General features: G+C 34.6%; 2 protein-coding genes across 9 annotated transcripts in view; both read right to left on the bottom strand.

The window, feature by feature from the left end:
* LOC115455674 (carboxypeptidase D) overlaps positions 1 to 11,086 on the bottom strand; it is a 34,115-nt gene extending 23,029 nt beyond the window's left edge. For all 3 annotated transcript variants that reach the window (XM_030184335.2, XM_030184336.2, XM_030184337.2), the window contains exons 1-3: positions 10,453 to 11,086; positions 2,196 to 2,437; positions 262 to 431 (exon numbers count right to left, since the gene is read on the bottom strand). In XM_030184335.2, coding sequence (XP_030040195.2) covers positions 262 to 431; positions 2,196 to 2,437; positions 10,453 to 10,899 — 859 coding nt within the window. In that variant the 5' untranslated portion in view covers positions 10,900 to 11,086. The remainder of the gene's footprint in view (positions 1 to 261; positions 432 to 2,195; positions 2,438 to 10,452) is intronic.
* A 1,993-nt stretch (positions 11,087 to 13,079) lies between these two features.
* LOC115455656 (rhomboid-related protein 2) overlaps positions 13,080 to 19,448 on the bottom strand; it is a 37,053-nt gene continuing 30,684 nt past the window's right edge. For 3 of the 6 annotated variants that reach the window (XM_030184311.2, XM_030184313.2, XM_030184315.2), the window contains 4 exons: positions 18,325 to 18,568; positions 17,701 to 17,914; positions 17,084 to 17,234; positions 13,080 to 16,717 (listed from right to left, as the gene is read on the bottom strand). In XM_030184311.2, coding sequence (XP_030040171.2) covers positions 16,572 to 16,717; positions 17,084 to 17,234; positions 17,701 to 17,914; positions 18,325 to 18,568 — 755 coding nt within the window. In that variant the 3' untranslated portion in view covers positions 13,080 to 16,571. The remainder of the gene's footprint in view (positions 16,718 to 17,083; positions 17,235 to 17,700; positions 17,915 to 18,324; positions 18,569 to 19,448) is intronic. The other 3 variants (XM_030184312.2, XM_030184314.2, XM_030184316.2) reach the window with 1 other exon arrangement.

Here is a 19,448-nt window from a genome sequence, read left to right as displayed (position 1 = left end):
AATTGTGTGCTCTTGTGTTTTGAACCTGCGGACATTCGTCTCAGCAGTCCATTCGACAATCAACTAGGCTATCGCCGCTTCAATATTGTATCATGTATATGCTCTAACAATTAAGTCTTCCCAGCTATCCCCTCCCAACTTTCCTCCAGGACCCTGCAGCCGCTAAGATGGGGATTCCAGTATTCTATTCGCGGCTTTCCACCGGTGTTGACTGCGGGGTCCGATACACAAAAAAAAAAAATTAATATTATGCATACAGACCTTGCACAGAGTACCACATGGCGCCATTAGTGACCCCCCCTTCGAATTTCTCCGGCGGGCACTTGTCCCCCGCGAGCATATCCGGGTTGTGCGATGCGTACACATTCGCCAAGTGCTTGAATAATGCATCATCAGGCGTTTTACTCTCCTCGCAGCATTCCTTGCCCGATCTGAAACAATTTTTTTAATGAGAACAGTGACCTAACTGTAAATAGTCCAATGTTGTCCAAATATAGTAATGTTGACTTTTTTGAATTTAATGTTATATTATTCTTGCATGGTGACATCACACAGGTGAAGCAAAGCCCCCGAATGAAAAGCCAAAAATATCGACCAGTTATTAATGTTGATTCTACTTGAGAGCTTGTTAAAGATGTTAGAATGATGTTTGTCTGTACCAGTTATATCAGACTGGTCAGGTGTTCTTAGGAAATGGACATTTAATTTTTATCAGAGACATGTGAGAAATAAATAAATAATAAATTCTCAGGTATGCAGGTTTTATCATGATGATTTCCTTCACCGTTAAAGCAAGCGATAATTCACAGATACGACACACATAATTTTAGAAAAATCAGAGGTGCGTGTCCTTGGGTCTTAAAATTTGAACCTGCGGACATTCGTTTCGGCAGTCCGTGCCACACCCAACTAAGCTATCGCTATCATGCCAAGTGGAATGGCTTTTTTGTCTAAATATTAGTTACATCCATTTAAGAGCACGAGTGAAAGTGACCACTGCCATAATCAATAAGTGTGCACTGCTCTGAGCCTAAACAGGTTTGTTCGCAATGCGCAATACTTGCCTCACCGTCCGCTGTCTAGGCGAAATTAAATAACGTTGCATTTTTAATTATGTAATTATACGCTTAATTTCAACTTGCGAGAGTTGAGATTTTTTTGTTTAAACAACAGCTCAAGTGTTGTTTAAATAGTTCAATATCAATCTACTTAAGATTGTACTTAAAGGTGAAATTGCTTTATTAACAACCCTAAGCTCTATGCACGCAGCACCTAATTGCGAGCACCTAGCAATTCTCATATCCTAACATCGGCCGTGACAATGAGGGTAGTACTATGTCACAAAAACCGATGTGAACACGGCACATTATCAAGTCTACTGATTTTATTTTATTTTATTTAGGCATAGCTACAGAGTATAAATTATAATTATACAAAAAAGGATGCATGTAATAGTGTTAACAGAGCTAAATTCAAACGCCGATTGAAGCTACGCACAACATTACAATTATATGGAATTATACTTGTAATGATGATGATGGAATTATAGTGAAAGATAGAGGCCATTCCATTTCTTCCCTAAACTCTAAGCCCTACGGCGGAAGCGAAGGGTCCATATAAACCGATTCCTGCCGGCTTCACTTATGTAATTGATGTAAAATTTAATTATCATTAGAACGATTTCTAGACAGCATATATTCATATTATTAGTTTGTCGGGTTCCTTTTCGAAAATTTCACCCTTCGATAGTGAAGCCCTATTATCCTATTAAGGCCGACTGCACTTTCACAATTGACAACATTTCATTTTTTCAACATACTCAAATGTTTATATTTTATGAAACTAGTTCTAAAATTATGAGACCCATATTTTTTCTATTATCAAAATTCAGATATTTTCATTCATAATTTTCACTTTGAATTTTGTTTTATTCTAAAACGACGTAAGCACCAAATGCCGTCATATATACGGCTCAAGATTTAATGACATTTGCTTTGCAGTAAAAAAGAAGTAAGTTTTTTTTTGTTTATCTCTCTCTTTGAAAGTAACAGTTATATTGGCACTTTTGTTTTAGACACGTTTACATTTTGAAATGTCAATTCTACCGTGTGTACATAAGCAGGGGAGATCACTAATCACATGACACACACACATTATTACAAAAACAATACAATTAATAAATATCGGTACATTACTTCAAATCATCGTAGGGATAGCTCGCGACAATGGCGCCTCCGTGTAGATTGCCAGACAGCACAAACTGCTTGCCCAACACCCATCGGATCAGCGCGGCCGTCTCCGGCTGGCGGTTGCCATATATGTATTCGGGGTCGTTGGTTCGATTCTTGTCGAACTGGTCCGGGAAGTCGCGGTTCAAGTCCACGCCTTTGGCGTTGTTCCGGCCTAGGTAGTCGTTTGGTGACTCGCAGGCACCTTCCTGGATAAAAATAAAGAATTTTCAAAATCGATTCAAAATTTGGGAGATATGGCATAAGATACATGAAAAAAACTCAGTTGAATACCTCCTACTTTTTGAAGTCGGTTAAAAGGTTTGACAAGACTGCAATATGGTTTATTGAAAAGCGGAGCTTTAAGCGGAGTGTGAAGAAGAAATTAGGCTGACCGGCATAACTATGCCGACCGTGTGGGGATGTTTCCATCTCGTCAGTCGACATGTCCTTTAGACTTTACTTCACTCATTATCAAGTGCAGTTAACACTCATACCTGTGCTTTCAATAAAAAAAATACATCTTATATCACAAGTATGATGATGTATTTATTAGTAACAAAATTCTAAGTTAGATAATAATTATCAAATTCAAAGCATTGATAAATATTAAACCCCAAGTTTGTGGAAAAAACGCAAACGATAAAAATGACATTAATTGCTTCTAATTAATTAACATTATTAAAATGTATTGTACGAGTGAAATTCATTTAGAATACAATAATATATCTTATCGCTAATTGTGTTGCTTAATCTTCAGTGCTATTCTACTAACCGACTTCAAAAAAGGAGGTTCAAATAAACGTATATTATTTTTTTCATGTTTGTTATTTGTTACGTTTTTTTTCAATTTCAAACTATATAAAGCAGTCTTTTTGACGTCCTTCGTAGTCAATAAGCCTCCTTTAGAATTACGAAAATACGTAAAGTAATAGCATTGGTAGAAGCTCGCTTTTTTCTTATAATCATAAGTAATCTATCAGCAGCAATTTAATGAGGGTTATTGTTGATTTTATTGTTCAAAATAATAAAATCCTAAAAAGGGACAAAAACGTGATTCTATGTTTGAAATACGCGCGTTTTTATTACGCATGCTCTTTGCGAGTTTTGTAGCGCGCACATTACTTATTTATGTAAAAGTGCACATTTGTCAACTGCATCACACGCGTTTTCCGCTCGTTATTATTATCGTCTACGTCGTTAAACCGACATGTAAGTGATACAATTGATTAATTGTAATTTTGAATGCAAGCCATGTATTGCAGTAAATTGCCTTTTACTTCGCCATTTGAAAATTGAACTGTTTGTGTTATAAGATTTTTTTTCTAATTTTGTTCCAATTTGATTCCGTAGCAGTTTGAGATTTGAGTGTTCTTTCATCATCATCATCTCAGCCACAGGAAGTCCACTGCTAAACAGAGGCATTCCCAAGGATCTCCACGTCGACCTGTTGGAAGCGGCCTGCATCCAGCGACTTCCTGCGACCTTAGCCAGGTCGTCCGTCCACCTTGTAGGCGTTCGTCCGACATTTCGCTTGCCTGTACCTGGCCTCCACTCTAGAACCTTTCGACCCCAACGGCCATCGGTTCTTCGAGCTATGTGCCCGGCCCACTGCCACTTCAACTTGCTAATCCTATGGGCTATGTCAGTAACCTTTGTTCTCCTACGGATCTCCTAATTTCTGATTCGATCATTCCTATTATAATAATTTATATTCTTAAAGCCCACAAACCCGATTTAAAAAAAATTCTAATATTTTTTCGGCCCCGGCATTGAACTCGGGACCGTTTTACAACGGGTACACCCAACACATTATACGACGGAAAAGTGGGTGCCCGTTTTTATACGTACAGGGCTATGTGACCCCTACTGCACCTGATGGTAAGTGGAGTGGGGTCCAATAGAACGTCGACTGACGAGAGATGATTACTCCTCGACAGTCGACACAATTATGCTTCTTGGAACCGGATATACACAGGCTAATCCCGGAACGCGACACACTTACGTGGGCTAGGAGGACGATTTTTAACACCTCATGAATGGTTGCTATCCGAGCGGATATAAATATATCCTACCACAACTTGCGCCTCTACCAACCCCTTTAAGGATAAGAGGCGTGAGTAAGTCTATTTAAACATATTACGATGTTTTAGTTCTCCGGACACTCAGTAGTCAGTGACAACCTACAAACCAGATGACGCTAATGAATGAATGTAATAATAGAAAGTACGCGTTGGTCCAAAGCACGTGATGTCGTTACGTGCCGGCGTTTTGCCGTTGACCTTGATTAGCCAACATCCAGTCAGAGTCAACGATCGCAAGCAATCGCATACACTGCAAACTGCATTTGAGCCACCATGCGCCGCGCAACAAGTCGATCAACATCAATAACTATGTATTATTTCTTGGCAAATACCGCGATTGACTTATGTTATGAGTTATATACACGATAAACAAAACAAAATACACATCCTACACACCTAAAGGGTAGGTAGGCAATGCAACCAGGGCACCCAGTTTTCGTCATGATATGAAGGGCGGCGAATCGACCGCCATATTGGGCACAAATTCCAGACTTCGGGCTAATAATGTGCAGATAAACACTCCTACATTACTCCTAATGACGTTTTACAAATAGACGCGTCATACACTAACAAAATGGCACATAAAAACAGCGCAGTATTCGCTATAGTCACGTACCTGTACAAATTGGCTCGAATAAGGAATAAAAAGATGTAGCATACATTCGTTAGAAAAGGATGTATATACATCGACAGATACGTAACAAAGTTAGTGCCGCACGCTCATTGGACGACAAGTCGGGCAATTACCGTACTTTCGTCTTGCCAGTATTGAGCTCGGACAACGTATCTATGTAATAAAAACATCTTAGATTACTCCTATCTGCTATAATTTCTATCCCGCAAAACTTTTTCACGAGGATGGAGCCAGGCAAAAGTTGGATATAAATTTAGATAGGAGCACTATTTGTTCCATTACACCTAGACAACTGCAAACTAATTGTACTTTTGCCTACGTCGTTGATACAAGGCTGAAATTTGTATATTAATTAGTCACAAACGCCCATGTGACTTACAACGAGATAAAGAGAATATGTTTATATTTATTTTATCTCTTAAGATATATATTGGCATTGGGAAAGCCCCGAAATCTACTGTCCACGCAAGAGTTATCAATAATTTAACCTAATTATATTAATTATGACGCTATCTAAAAATACGTAAATACATGATGTAGTAAAAGCGGCGATAGCCTAGTTGGGTGTGGAACGGACTGCCGAGACGAATGTCCGCAGGTTCAAATCCCAAGGGCACACACCTCTGACTTTTCTAAAAAAAATAAATAATCATGTGTGTATTCTTTGTGAATTTATCGTTCGCTTTAACGGTGAAGGAAAACATCGTGAGGAAACCTGCACATCTGAGAAGTTCTTTATAAGAATTTCGAAGGTGTGTGAAGTCTACCAATCCGCACTAGGCCAGCGTGGTGGGCTAAGGCCTAATCCCTCTCAGTAGTAGAGGAGGCCTGTGCTCAGCAGTGGGCAAGTATATAATACAGGGCTGATATTACTTATAAGATGTAGTATGTATGCCGTCTGGTCAACCCCAAATAAATATCCACACGCTAACGTGGCAGACATCCCATATTAATTACTTTGAAATTCATATATGTATTTCGTCTTGACGTATATAATCATTTAAATCTGAAAGCCTTGGGGGCGTATGCGGTATGACAACCTGCTCTGAGGTCTCAGGTTCGGATTGAGGCAGTGATACTGGTGTTTTCTGTTCAATATCGGCGGGGTCTAGAATTGTGCCCGGTACATAGCAATAGATTGGCCCCCTTTAACGTAGGACCTAACATAGCTCGAAATGTAGGTATGATACACATTCGCCTACTGAAGTGGGGAAAAAGACGTGATACTATCCGTAGTATGACGTCTTATGTTTATAGTCCACTTAGATCCATCCAAGTGGACTATATGAGAATCGTGGGCCTTCCGCCGTCTGTAACTCGGTTCACGATACTATTCATGGTCTGTCTGAGCCAACAGAAGCAGCCGTCATCATCATCATCATCATCAGCCGCAGGATGTCCACTGTTGAACATGGGCCTCCAAAGATTTCCAGATTTACCTATTGGAAGCGGCCCGCATCCAGCGACCTCCTACGACTTTTATGAGGTCATCTGTCAACCTCGTGGGTGGACATCCAACGCTGCGGTTGCCAGTTCAGTTATCGCCAAAGTATTTACCGTCAATTGTAGCGTACTGTATATTCCATAAGTCCGTACAAGGAATGCTAACATATAACTACCGATTTTCCAAATATTTTTAAGACCCAGACAGACAACCTATGCAAGGTAGACTAAAGATTTATGGTGATCATGAAATTACACCACAATTTATTAAATTAACAAGTAACAAGTTACGTAAATAAAACTGATTAATGATTGCAATAAATTATACGATTAACGGGTCGTTAGCGGTCATCTAGCGTTAATGGTAAGCCATTAGCTATTCTTAAATAAACCAAGAAAGATAACTCATCGGTAAGCACAAACTTTGTTCTGATTGGTCCATTTACGCTATAGATTTTTTATTGCTTTGAATGACGAGACGAGCTTGCCGTTCGCTTGATGGTCAGCGATACGACCGCCCATAAACAGTAGAAACACCATCCAACCCCTTCAATTACAAAATATTGTTTGGTATTCCACTGCGCTTGTCATCCTGAGACATGAGATGTTAAGTCATTATATCCAGTAGTTACACTGGCTACAAAGTCCTTCAAACCGGACAACAGCAACTACACACTGCTGCTTGGCGGCAGAAATAGACATGGCGGTGGTGCCTATCCATGCGGACTCTCACATATGAGAGACTTACCAGTAATAGATCCGACGGTAGCGGTTAAAATCGTTTAGGAATCGACTAATGGCCGACAAGTTTGTATATTTGTTTAATGTCTGGAACCGGTCGAAGTATTTATTTTGTAATATGTAATCAGTTTTTCCTTTACCGTTAAAACAAGCAATAATTCACAAAGAATGCACACATCACTTTAGAAAAGTCAGAGGTGCGTGCCTTTGGGTTTTGAACTTGCACATTCGTCTCGACTACCGCCGAAAACATCGTCAGAAAACCTACGGAACTAAGAAGTTCTGAATAAGAATTTTGAGGGTGTGACAAGTCTGCCAATCCCCATTAGGCCAGCGTAGTTGTCTAAGGTCTAAACCCTCTTAGTATTAGAGGAAGGCCGTGCCCAGCAGAGGGATTCTATTATATTATACAGGGCAGACATTGTTTATATTATAATCAGTATATTTAGAAGTGAAGGTCTGGTTAGCATCTGTAGCTCGGATGACGTGCGCTGTGACGGTATTATATTTCGCGTAATTGTAAAGTACAAGTGGCTGCCAACTGCTATGCTTCATTGAAATATTAAAATATCCAAATATAGCATAGATTATAATCTAAATATAAATAATATGAATATAAACTAGATTCTGGGATTAAATTGGAATGAATTCAACTGCCAAATATTAAATATTGATTGTGTTTAAGTATAGCATTGATGTATAACTTATAATACAAAGGGAACAAATAGGTTTTTGCATTTATATAGTCTCAATGAAAATAAATAATTATTATTGGCTATATCTCAAACCAGAGATTGGTTCACCAACCAAAGCCATGAGTCAAAATAATTCCGGCACAATAGTGATTTATGGTAACCAAAATAAAGTTGGGAACTGAAAATGTAAATCATGGTGCCAAAACAGAAGGCTAACTGCTAAGGCTGGTTGTGGGTGGCATGTTACAAGCACATTATTATTTTTTTTATAAATAATGACATAAACTGGTTTGCCATGCCTTTTTAACCGACTTCAAAAAAGGAGGTTCTCAAAGAACTACTGTTTTTTTTTTGGTTCACACATTGTTGCTTTTGGCGCCTGCAATATTATCAACAATAAAATGGCCCAACAGAAGACCAGTGCTGACTTTATCGCCAGCAAATGTAAAGTTGGAGTCCTTTAGAAGAAAACATAGTTTTAAGTACTTTTTGTTTGTTTTTTTTATACATATGTATGTGCTGTGTTTGTTACAAATAAATATTTATTAACATTTTTATTTATGTTCTAGACTACCATATATAGTTTCCCGTCATCTTAGAAAAAGACACAACACACCTAGTATTCTGTGGAAATATATTTTAGGTTCTCAGAGCTGTAAAAACATTTAGTAAACCATATTGCACACATCTCGCATACCAGATACAGACCCTGCATTTCCTTATCAAAGGCATTGCCCTGCACTCATGGACATATGCATGAACCTACTGCAGGTCAGTTGATTACATTATCTCAGGTCCAGATTCCAGTGTTTATTCTATATACCTTTCAAATAACATTGTGTGTTAGAATTCTTTCCTACAATGTATATTCTGTTTTCTTGTATACAGTAATGTATTTAAATTATCCAAACTTTTTTTTACTATTTTTATTTACAATAGATATATTTATGTTATTTTTTATTATTTTTATTTGTTTTTGAATATTTGTGTGGTTTTACTTATCAAAATTACCATTTAAATACGAGTAGTTCTCAAAATAAATGTATGTAAAGAAAGGGTTCGATGAAATTTTGTGTTCCATCTGTGTTTTTTGTTTGTCTTAATGCTTCCGTTCTCTTAAATCATAAATATAATTAATGTAATATGAAAAGCATAAAGAATAATAAGACAGCAAATTTAATTTAACTTACACATTTTTTTTTTTAATTGTTTGAGAAAAGAAATGTACTTTTACCATTGCAAAACACATCAATGTCAAATATTTACCATTGCACTTGCTTCAATGTTAAACCATTGTTTAGCATTGCAGGGACATCTAGTTATCAGTATAACTGATTACCATTAAAATTGTTAGCCACTAAATAGTGTTCTGAAACAATAGCCTGTTGTTATGTTTTTAAATATTTTAATGTTTTAATTTTTTATAAAATTATAAGCATTTTCTTTTTTATTTTATTCATTAAAAAAATTATAAAATTACTATTTTAAATGTATATTTAAGATCAAACTCATTCTCAAATAAAATGGCATTATAATTTCCTTGTCTTACCAATCAACCTTCACGTAATTTAATTCAGATACTTTTTATCAAGCTTAAAAAATCAATTCAATAATAGTATTGAATTGTGAAAGAGACCATTTAAAGAAAAAACTAAACCTTGAATTCATAGTTTGAATGTGGTGTGTTTAATATTACACCAATTTCTTGACTATTGTATTATTTGATCTATTTATTATCATTTCATCAACATTTTACTGTCAAGTTGCAATGCAGTTTGGTGTCAAGCAATTATTCACAAAATATTAGTTAAAGATTTGTATTGTCACACTACCATGTTAAAGAAAAATTAACTATTCAAATAAAGTATTATATATTGTTTTTGCGATATTATAAAAGAACTAACAAAGGCATTTTTATGAAGAGATAATTATCATCAATGATGAAGAAAAAAAATCTAATCCACATCAATGATTAGAATTTTTTTAAGTGATCACAATCAGGTATTTGCTCACATTATTTACTGTTTTCAATATATAGGTCTGTATACCTGATTCCTACTGTCTTCTCTTTCGTAATTTATGTAGAATCTGATTATAATTAGAACAAATTTCAGATCATGTTTATGCATGTTAGTACCTATACTGTGTTGTGTCCAGTTCCCTTTTAGAGAAGTTCAACCATTGCCACTGCAACATGCCTTTTCAATCATGTTGCAGAAGCAATTTACATATTTATGACTGGCTGGGTGCCTGATATCAATATATTAAAAATAAAATCTTACTGGAATCCATTTAGGGTAAATAATTTCAAGTGAAAGTGATCCTTATGTATTACTGCATTTGGTTCAATAAAACAATCAACCACATATATTAAATTATTAAACAGGTTTTTGCCTTCCTGAAATTATCAAACCAATTCATAAACATATTTTCCTGCTTTACAAAAAGATAAATACAATTATACTGTCCAGTTCTTTTGTTTTACAAGCCAGACAAATACTAATATAAAAATATTATTTTGAAATGACTTACTATCACAAAACCATCTATGCTTTGACAACTTTTTATTTTTTTATGTATTATTAGTTCTCAAATAAGGCGCTTTGGCAATAATAACAAAGACCTACCTTCGCAGCTTCAAATCCGTCAGGGTTCAGCGACGGCATCAGATGTATTTCCGTGGTGTTCACCAGTTTCGTCACCCGTTCATTCTTTCCGTAATTCCGCAACAAATATTGGGCCAAATACACCATCAACTCTCGGCCAACTGTTTCGTCTCCGTGCATGTTGGCCACATACTTGAACGCCGGCCGCTCCGGGTGGACGGTACCGACATCTCCGGTAATGAGTAACACTAACAACCGACGGTCTTCCACCGATTTACCTATAGAATACGATTTCGCCAATCCCGGATATGTCTTCTCAAATTCGTTAAACAACTTCTCTAGATCTTCAGTATTTGTGTATTTCGGTTCAGAAAGAAAGCTCTCGTCTTCATCTTCCACGGATCGAAGCGATGACTCGTTGATGAATAAAGAAAATAAAAAAACACACGTGTAAACGTACCAGCCCATGTTTGCAGACTGTTTGTGCAAATGTAACGTTTACGCGTTTTCCACTGAATTCACAATTACAAACGTAAACACCTTATCGTCTCGTACATTGTAGACGAACACTGCGAGCGGGGAATTATTTTAGAAAATTGATAACAAAATAATACTGATATTCTGAATCACTCTTTGACAGCTTACTGACATGCCCTGGTAACTTCGAACTAATTATTTTTTTTAGAATAAGCGCCATCTCTCCCCTATACATGGCACTAATTTCTTAATATCTTTTCTCAGTGTGACTAGTTCATTATATGTTAGTTTTAGTACGTATAAATTTTGATAATTCTGGTATTTTTTTATTTAAGCTAGAACTTAACAAGCAGTTATGCTTTAAAAATAAATTTTATTACTTCCTATAAAAATTATCTACAATACTTATAATTTTAAAATAAATTTGGACGAATAGCAATATTTTTAGTACTTTATAGTAGTTTACTGCTAACAAACAATAGCAACTTCTAGTAAACGTCATAAGATATTTTTCTGTCGGTAAATTTGTATACTCGTGCGCATTTTCTTGTGATTTTTGTTTTTTGTTGTATATTTACGTTGAATTGAGCTTCAGTTCTTCCGTATTTAAGAAATACCTATTGACTGTGTTTGTGTAAGTGTTAGTGACATACATTAGATAGGCTCTCTATAAGAAATTTGAACTATTTATATCAGTGTAGTGTTGTTTGTAAAACATTTTACATAATGTCCCGGAACATCAGACAATGTATTAATAAATGTGTAAAAGAAATAAATTAGTTTAAAATATACTATTGTATTATTTATCTTTGAATTGGGTCAAACTATTACATTTCGACCCATACATAGAACAAAGTTTATCTGCAAAACACTGATTCTGACAATTAATAAAATAAATTCTAATTTGTTATTTACATAACAGCATATTATATTCCAAAAATTGTTACTAAGAATCAGTGTTTTACAATTACGACTTTTTCTACCGATGGGTCGACATAGAATTAAATATATAATTTTGAAAGTTAGAAACCTATATATGCATATACATGCATAGGTATATTTATTTTATTTCCCTGTATGGCGTCCAGATGTCGCTTAACATTATGAAATTTCAAACTGAGAGTTGCCAGTCTATTTCCAGTATTATATATTAGTCTATGCTTACTGACAGCAAGACAAAATCGGTGTTAATACATTAAAATTTGATTTACCCGGAATAGTAATAAAAATACTTGTGTCAGACAGACTACAGAAAACTTGATTTTTTTTCTTAAAGAATACAAAATACCCAATCTTTTATATGTAAAAGTTCCAACTAATTTCTCAATAATTGAATATATATTTTTAATTTATGTTTATATCTGTACAGAGAAGAAATTTGATATATGAATATAAGAGACAATGGAAAAAAACGTGGGAGCTTTCTGCAAAAATAATGGAATTAAGTACATGCACAATGTATCCATTATATCTATGCCTTATCATCGTCGTTGCGAAGGTTAGAACAGTTACAGCTAGGTATTTATTTAGATATTTCGATTATTATGTAAACTACCTACTTGTATCATGTTTCAGGTCTGGGTTCTTTGTTATAGCCATCTGAATAGTTAACATGTTTTGTAGTTTAAAGGACATTTACTTTTGACATAAATCTGGAGAAAATTACAATAATTGGTAACCCTAGGTGTCAATTTTATACGTGTTAATTGTCATAGTTTTGTTTTTATAACTGTACCATTTTTTATAAAGGAAATCCTAAGTGAAAACTTAAACAGAAGTTTGTCTTTATACAAAGATAAACCAAACCTTCGAAAGGCCTTTATTCTGCCATTATTAAGCTCACTAAATACAGCTATTACATACACAATAGGATTTCCTATCGGATAATCTATTATTTCAACATATATGATCTTGCCCAACGCTGTTGAATCGACAAGATAGTTTTCTAGTTCCAGCACTGATTTTCAAATTTCTATACCTGCCCGTATTAATAACTTCAAAAATGATGAACTATGCGATTTTATTTTGACATATTTACAAAATTATTTCGATCATTCATCAGCATCAATTGATAACGCAATTAATATACAATAAGATAAGTTAATTGGCCTGTCAAAAAAGAATAAAAAAAATGCTGACAGTCAATTGAAGGGATAAATAAAAACAGTAACGTAAAAATGGCGTTTATTTTAACTGAAAGATGATGAGGAAACCACCTCTTTTGTTTCAAAAATAATAACATTATTCATAAAGGTACATGAAAGGAACTCAATCCATACAGCCTTATTACATACAAAACAGAAATGTACAATATTTACCTATTATTTAATATATTTATTCTTACTTGAAAATGGTTAAGAGTTGCAATATAGTATGTGGCATCTTATCCGATTTTCATATTTGAATAAAACAAGAAGGATTTCCTGTCGCAATTTATAATTTTAAATATAATTCCTTAGGATCCAGTTGCCAGAATACCAGGAAAAGGTATAAACTAAAGTTTTAACTACAATGATGCCACATAACATTAATAATGAATTGTGTAACAAATTAGACTGTATCTCATATGAAGTGTTTTCTTGCAAATTTCCAAAGCAAAATGTATAACATAAATAATTTATAATACATTAAAACTTAATGAACACATGTTTATTTATTCCACATACATTCCTTATACTAACAAATTAAAGACATTTATAATAATGTTTTGATACATGGATACTTTTCTCCGAAATTTTTGAGATAGATTTTTTTTTGGTTATTTCGAAATGTATTTTTAGGTGTTTTTGAACTTTTTTTTTCAATTACATTTTGTGCATAAACTAGTAGGACAAATGGATATTTAAACTCATATTGTTTGAAAAACTAAACGTGAGTTCCTCTCGCAAAAAATTCCACATACAAACATACAACAGAAACAACATTTACATAAATATTTCATTATATCACATGGTAATAAAACTGAAATATAGCACTAGAAACTAAGAGAGTTGTCTGATTAACCGCCGATCGCAATAAACGATCCAAATATCTTTTTTCGATCGATCGCGAAAATGGACCAATCAGAGTAAAGTTTTTGATATACTTACAAATTACTTGTTTTGATTGGTTTATTTTCGGGATCGGATCGAAAATTAAGATTTGGCTCATTTATTGTAATCCGCCGTTGAAGAACTTCATCATTTTGATGGATCCCGATTTTTTTTAACCTATTCATTCCACTGTTTATGTTATTAAAGGAGAATAAATGGTTTTTCAAAGGTTTATAACGGTTGGAATATAAAAAAGAATATTTAGATGTAAAACTAGACGTAAAAACAGGATAATAATACTACTGAATATATTTATTTCTTACTTTTTATAGATTTGTGCGTATAGTAAATGCATCACAAGAATTAGTACACAGTATAAAAATAGTGACTTAAATTTCGAGAGTACAAAATATTTAAAAAAAAATAACCGTCAGCAGATTCTATAATAAATAGGAAGTTTTCAAAGTTCGCTTACTTACACACTAAGTAGTACTTGACGAAGTTCTAAAATGTTTAAAATAAGGCACCAATAATTAGATAATGTTAAAAATTGGTACAATGTCACCGAGGCCATATTATTATATTTTAACTACAAAAATACTTTTAATTTAATACCAAAGTACCAAATAAATCGCAACACTGATCTAATACTTAATTGAATACATTTTATTTTCAGAGGCCTGATACAAATCGTTCTGTATAATCTATTTTCATTCAAATAACATTATACACCGATGTTGCCACATTATCTCACATATTCTACCATTTTTACAAAAATCGCCTATAAAATACATTTACACATAATATTATGGCAATACTTACGTAGGACGGCGCTTTATACCATTACAAAATGCTATTTAAATAGCTACAAAAATACTTTATACATACAGTAACACTTAAGAAATTTAAGCTTGCCACAATTTTTTTTAATACATAAAAAACATACATCTATTATTAAACATTTCAGTATTATCAAAAATATTCAATTATAGCATACAGACACACAGACACACATATAATATGTAAAAAAGGCACACAAAGCCTACGATACAAAATACTGTATAGAAAATTGTGGAGGCACTCATGTGCAATCAGGAAATAGTAACATTTAGGCAAGCGCTTACTCCGACACTTTGACATTTATTATTTTTATCACAAAAGTCCATATTCTGTGAATACGATAAAACATAATTATGGTCATTACTTCGGAATTACAGGAATGTTTTAGTATGTTTATAGATTAAATGATATTTTAACATCTTACTTCGAAAAATTTCTCAGATAAACAATAATCTTTATATTGCAGACTTATAAGATTCCTTCTTCGTTTAAATCAAGTCAAGTAAGTAAGTAAGTCAAGTAACTTTGACATTGCGGATGAACAACACCTCAGTCCCCCCCGTGACCACGAAGCCTGCAGTCTTGGAAACGTCGGAAGAAAACTAAAATATTTAAACCGCGATAAATTCCGAAAAATAATTTAATTTTAATCTTTAAATTATTTTATAATCATAGATAACCATCCGCAAAGACCCCCCCTCCCCTCAAATATGATTCGGAGTAGGCGCCTTATTACAAGTACTCATTCCTAATTTATGGTGATACTACATGTAGTGTATTTGTCAAAATATTTGCACATTTTCGCAACGCAATATCAACTTTGTGTTCTTTATGTACAAAGATAATATTAAATTGGTCACAATTCAAATATGGGCTCAAATACGAAGTGCGTTGCCTCCATTACATTCCATACTTATTGAACATTAAACCACAATACAATCTCCAAAGCATTCAAACCTTTATGACACCAGAATATATTTACATACATACAATATATAGGATTTTTTTTTATGTCTTTTCCAATAGTTAAAAGTTTTGGTTAAAATAAGGTCGATAAACTTAAATGTTTCGAAAACAACTTGTATTAGCTAATTTATGATTATTAGCTTTAACTTGATCATACTTTGGTGGTTATTTACTGCATGATAACAAATGAAAACAAATATGTACTATTATTTTTAAAATTTCAATTTCATGGTTCTATTTCAAAATTAGATATTTTTTTTTTTAAACAAATAACTAACAAAAACACTGTATTAAATAAAAACTGCCAATTTCATTTTGGTTCTAAATATTTTGGTGTAGCAACACTCATTCAAGTTCCGTTTGGGGTAAATTTGAAATTATTAACTTTTTATAAAAATAAGGCAAGTGAAATAGGTAACAAATACATGTAGGCAAGACATAACATAATAAAACAAGCCACTTGTATCAGTAATACAATCAATAACGAAGAGAATTCTAATAAAAATGTTACCCCATATTTATGAAACACCTAAATTGGGGTAAAAATGAAACTAGAAACCCTTAAAACATCACAAAACGGCCCAGCGGATGATTAGCGCTGGTTTTTATCAGTATGCTGAGTTGGGCTCGCTTTTGTGACTAGCAAACAAATTTAAGTATATTTTTTTTATTATTATGTAATTTTGCTTGTTACAAATAAATATTTTCTTTCTTTATTAAAACCCAAGTGGCTCTATTATTCCGTCAATATATTCAAATTATCCCAAACTCCGATTCTATTGCATACAATACGTTATCCTATGGGCTACCCTTACCCCATTCAGCTTATTTAAATCTGGCGGTCCAGAATATGTTGGCTAAGATCCCGGCGATCATCAGGGCGAAGTACAACACCACCGCCGCCCACCACAAACGCTTTTCCCACTTCCGCTTTTCCAAGTTACGGAGTACCCCAATACCGACTAGAAGGCCTGAAATAAGAAAAAAAAGTGTTTGATATGTTTTATTTAATGTGATTATATAATTATGGTAAATGTAGTACAGTCAGCCACAAAAATATCTGAATATATTCTAATCTTCTATATAATGTTGGGTCTATAGCTTTTTTATTGAATAAGTTAAACTACAAAACGATTAACAAAATTTTAGACGAAGATAAATAAATATTATACTATTAACGTGTGTAGGTGATACGAACTTTAGTTTGTTTAGTTACTTTTGTTGGTAACCGTACTTTCCCCACTACTCTAAGGAAGAAGAAGTTACTTTATAGCACATTTTAAAATAGCGACATCTCGCGGCACACACGTGTACCACTTTTATAATAAGTAACTTACCAGCCACAGCGCCGGCCAAATGCGCGACGTAACCGATGTGCTGGTCTAAATGCCTCCAGTATCTGTCGTACACAGCTGTACCGACGTCCACTCCAGCCAATAGTAAAAACACTAACAGCTGCACTATCGCGAACTCCATTTCAGCCCAGTTCTGGAATTCACAACAATATTGATAATAAATAATAGATCGCAATCTCTGCTACGTTGATGAGTAACGCTATTCTGCCATTGCAATTATTGTAGGATCCATCAGAAGCCGGGATAGTCAATGGCTGTAGCATGAATTTTATGGCACCGAGAGTTTACGGGTGCAGTGCATTGGATCTCCTAGAGGTTAGAGAGGGCCTTTGGACCAACTCAAAAACCCTTTTTTAATTTACCCGCCTTACCTACCAAAAAGTTCAATTGGTCACCCATTATATTTGACCCCGTCAGGGGCCTCTCAGCGGTTAAGCGACAGTTTTTCGCACTAGTCTATAAGTTATCTAAATACGCCACTGCGTGCGGTAAATCGAGGCTCTGGGAGCACTTACAATCAGTCTTAACCCCCAACGAATTAACAAAACCGAAAAGATAGAATATATCGAAGAGTAAATAAAATAGTGGGTAGAAATTACCATAATAATAGTTGCCACGTGAGCTGCAATCAGCGCGTACACTCCTCCAGAAGCCCCTGCGAGGTAGACTTTCGGGTCTGCGAGGCTGGTTGCCAGCGAACCGGCGGCGACCCCAGCGAGATAAACCAGCGTCACACGCCACCATCGATGCACCATCTCTAGTGGTACTCCGAGGAATAATTGAACCAGTAGATTCACTAGTAAATGCACTACGCTGAAATGATATAGCAGATTTTTAGGGTCATGTATTTTGCTTCAATGCACGAGTTTTAAGAAGTTAAGTTACGTAGTTTGTAGCAGAGAAAGAAGATATTACGATTGATTGATGATTCTTCTATAGTCTATACTCTATACACACAATATAATTTATATACTTAGAGTATTTATTAAAGATTATTAACTAACACCATATTCACAGAGAGCTTAATTTTATGCATTCGATACTCCTTTTAATCATCATTAAAATTACTTCAGTTCAAGGATTTGTTTTTGAAGATGAACTAATATAGATTTATTACAAATAGAGGCAAAAACCAAGAAATTATTTGTCATATTAAGAAATAAAATAAATCTGTAATAATTCAATACATCCAAAAAAATCTTAAATATACCAAAAGAACTCACCCAACATGAACCAACATGTAAGTGACGAACCGCCACGCCTCCTGCCGCTTATGCGGGTTGTAGATGAATATTTGAGCAATGGGACCATTAGCCTGAGTGTTCCCCTGGGCAGCATCGTAGCAGAACAGCACGATCTCCACCAGGGAGATCAGGATCATGCAGATGGCGGGAGGCCAGCAGCTGTACTCCTCCTCGTAGGTGCCGTCTGTGTATGTGAAGTACGCTTTGCTACGGGGCGTTTGGACTGGTAGACGCAACACAATATACATGGGAGACAGGATGGGAGAAAATTGATTGGGAGCAATGGGATAAGGGAATGTTAGAAGGTTTAGTTTTGAGGTAAAACGTTATGGACGATAAAGAGTGTTGTATGGCAATTTGATAAAAGGGAAATAATAAAGAAGAGGGGCATGTAATTATCAAGAAAATGTTAGGTTCAACAGTAAAAAAAGAGTGTGAATAACGTCGTAAATATATGATTAGGCGCAAATAGTTATTTTTAAAATAAATTATAGATTACAAGTGTTGTATGACAGCAAAGAGAAATGGTTTACATTATCGACAGAAGGGGCATGGAGTTAGTAAGAAATTTGCAACACAATTAAAGTTCAGTATGAACAAAATCGAAAAGACCACGAGCGTCAATTCACAAGGCCCAAGTAATAAGAAGAAAAAGGCCCGAAAAAGAAATATTTAGACATAAACCAATCAAATATATAATAACAATTTCGGTAAGAATTATCAAGGTTATAAATAGAGTTGGAAATGGCAACAATAGTACAGAAATAGATCACGCGGTCAGCGAGTGACAATGCATTCGTTGTTGCGACAGAAGACAGGACGCATTAATCAATTACAAGTGGCGTCGAAAGGGCAATTGCCGTTAATTTGAAGATCGTTGAGGTATTCGCGAATTTCGTTATTAGACCAAATTTTCCATGGAAGTTTTGGAAAGGTACAAACGTTTGGACAAACATAAAACAGTAGGAGAAGGAGAAAAGAAAAGAATAAATATAAGTTAGTAAGCCATATGCCAAGTTATAATTAGTTTAGTAATTTAGTCCAAGCGTAGAATATCTTTGCTTTACAAATAATCGTGGTATAAATATAAACGACAAGCTTTA

This window comes from Manduca sexta, chromosome 9 (genome assembly GCF_014839805.1).
Source record: "Manduca sexta isolate Smith_Timp_Sample1 chromosome 9, JHU_Msex_v1.0, whole genome shotgun sequence".
Taxonomy (NCBI): Eukaryota; Metazoa; Arthropoda; class Insecta; order Lepidoptera; family Sphingidae; genus Manduca; species Manduca sexta.
The sequence above is the reverse complement of the archived record's forward strand: the minus strand, read 5'-3'. Positions and strand labels throughout refer to the sequence as shown.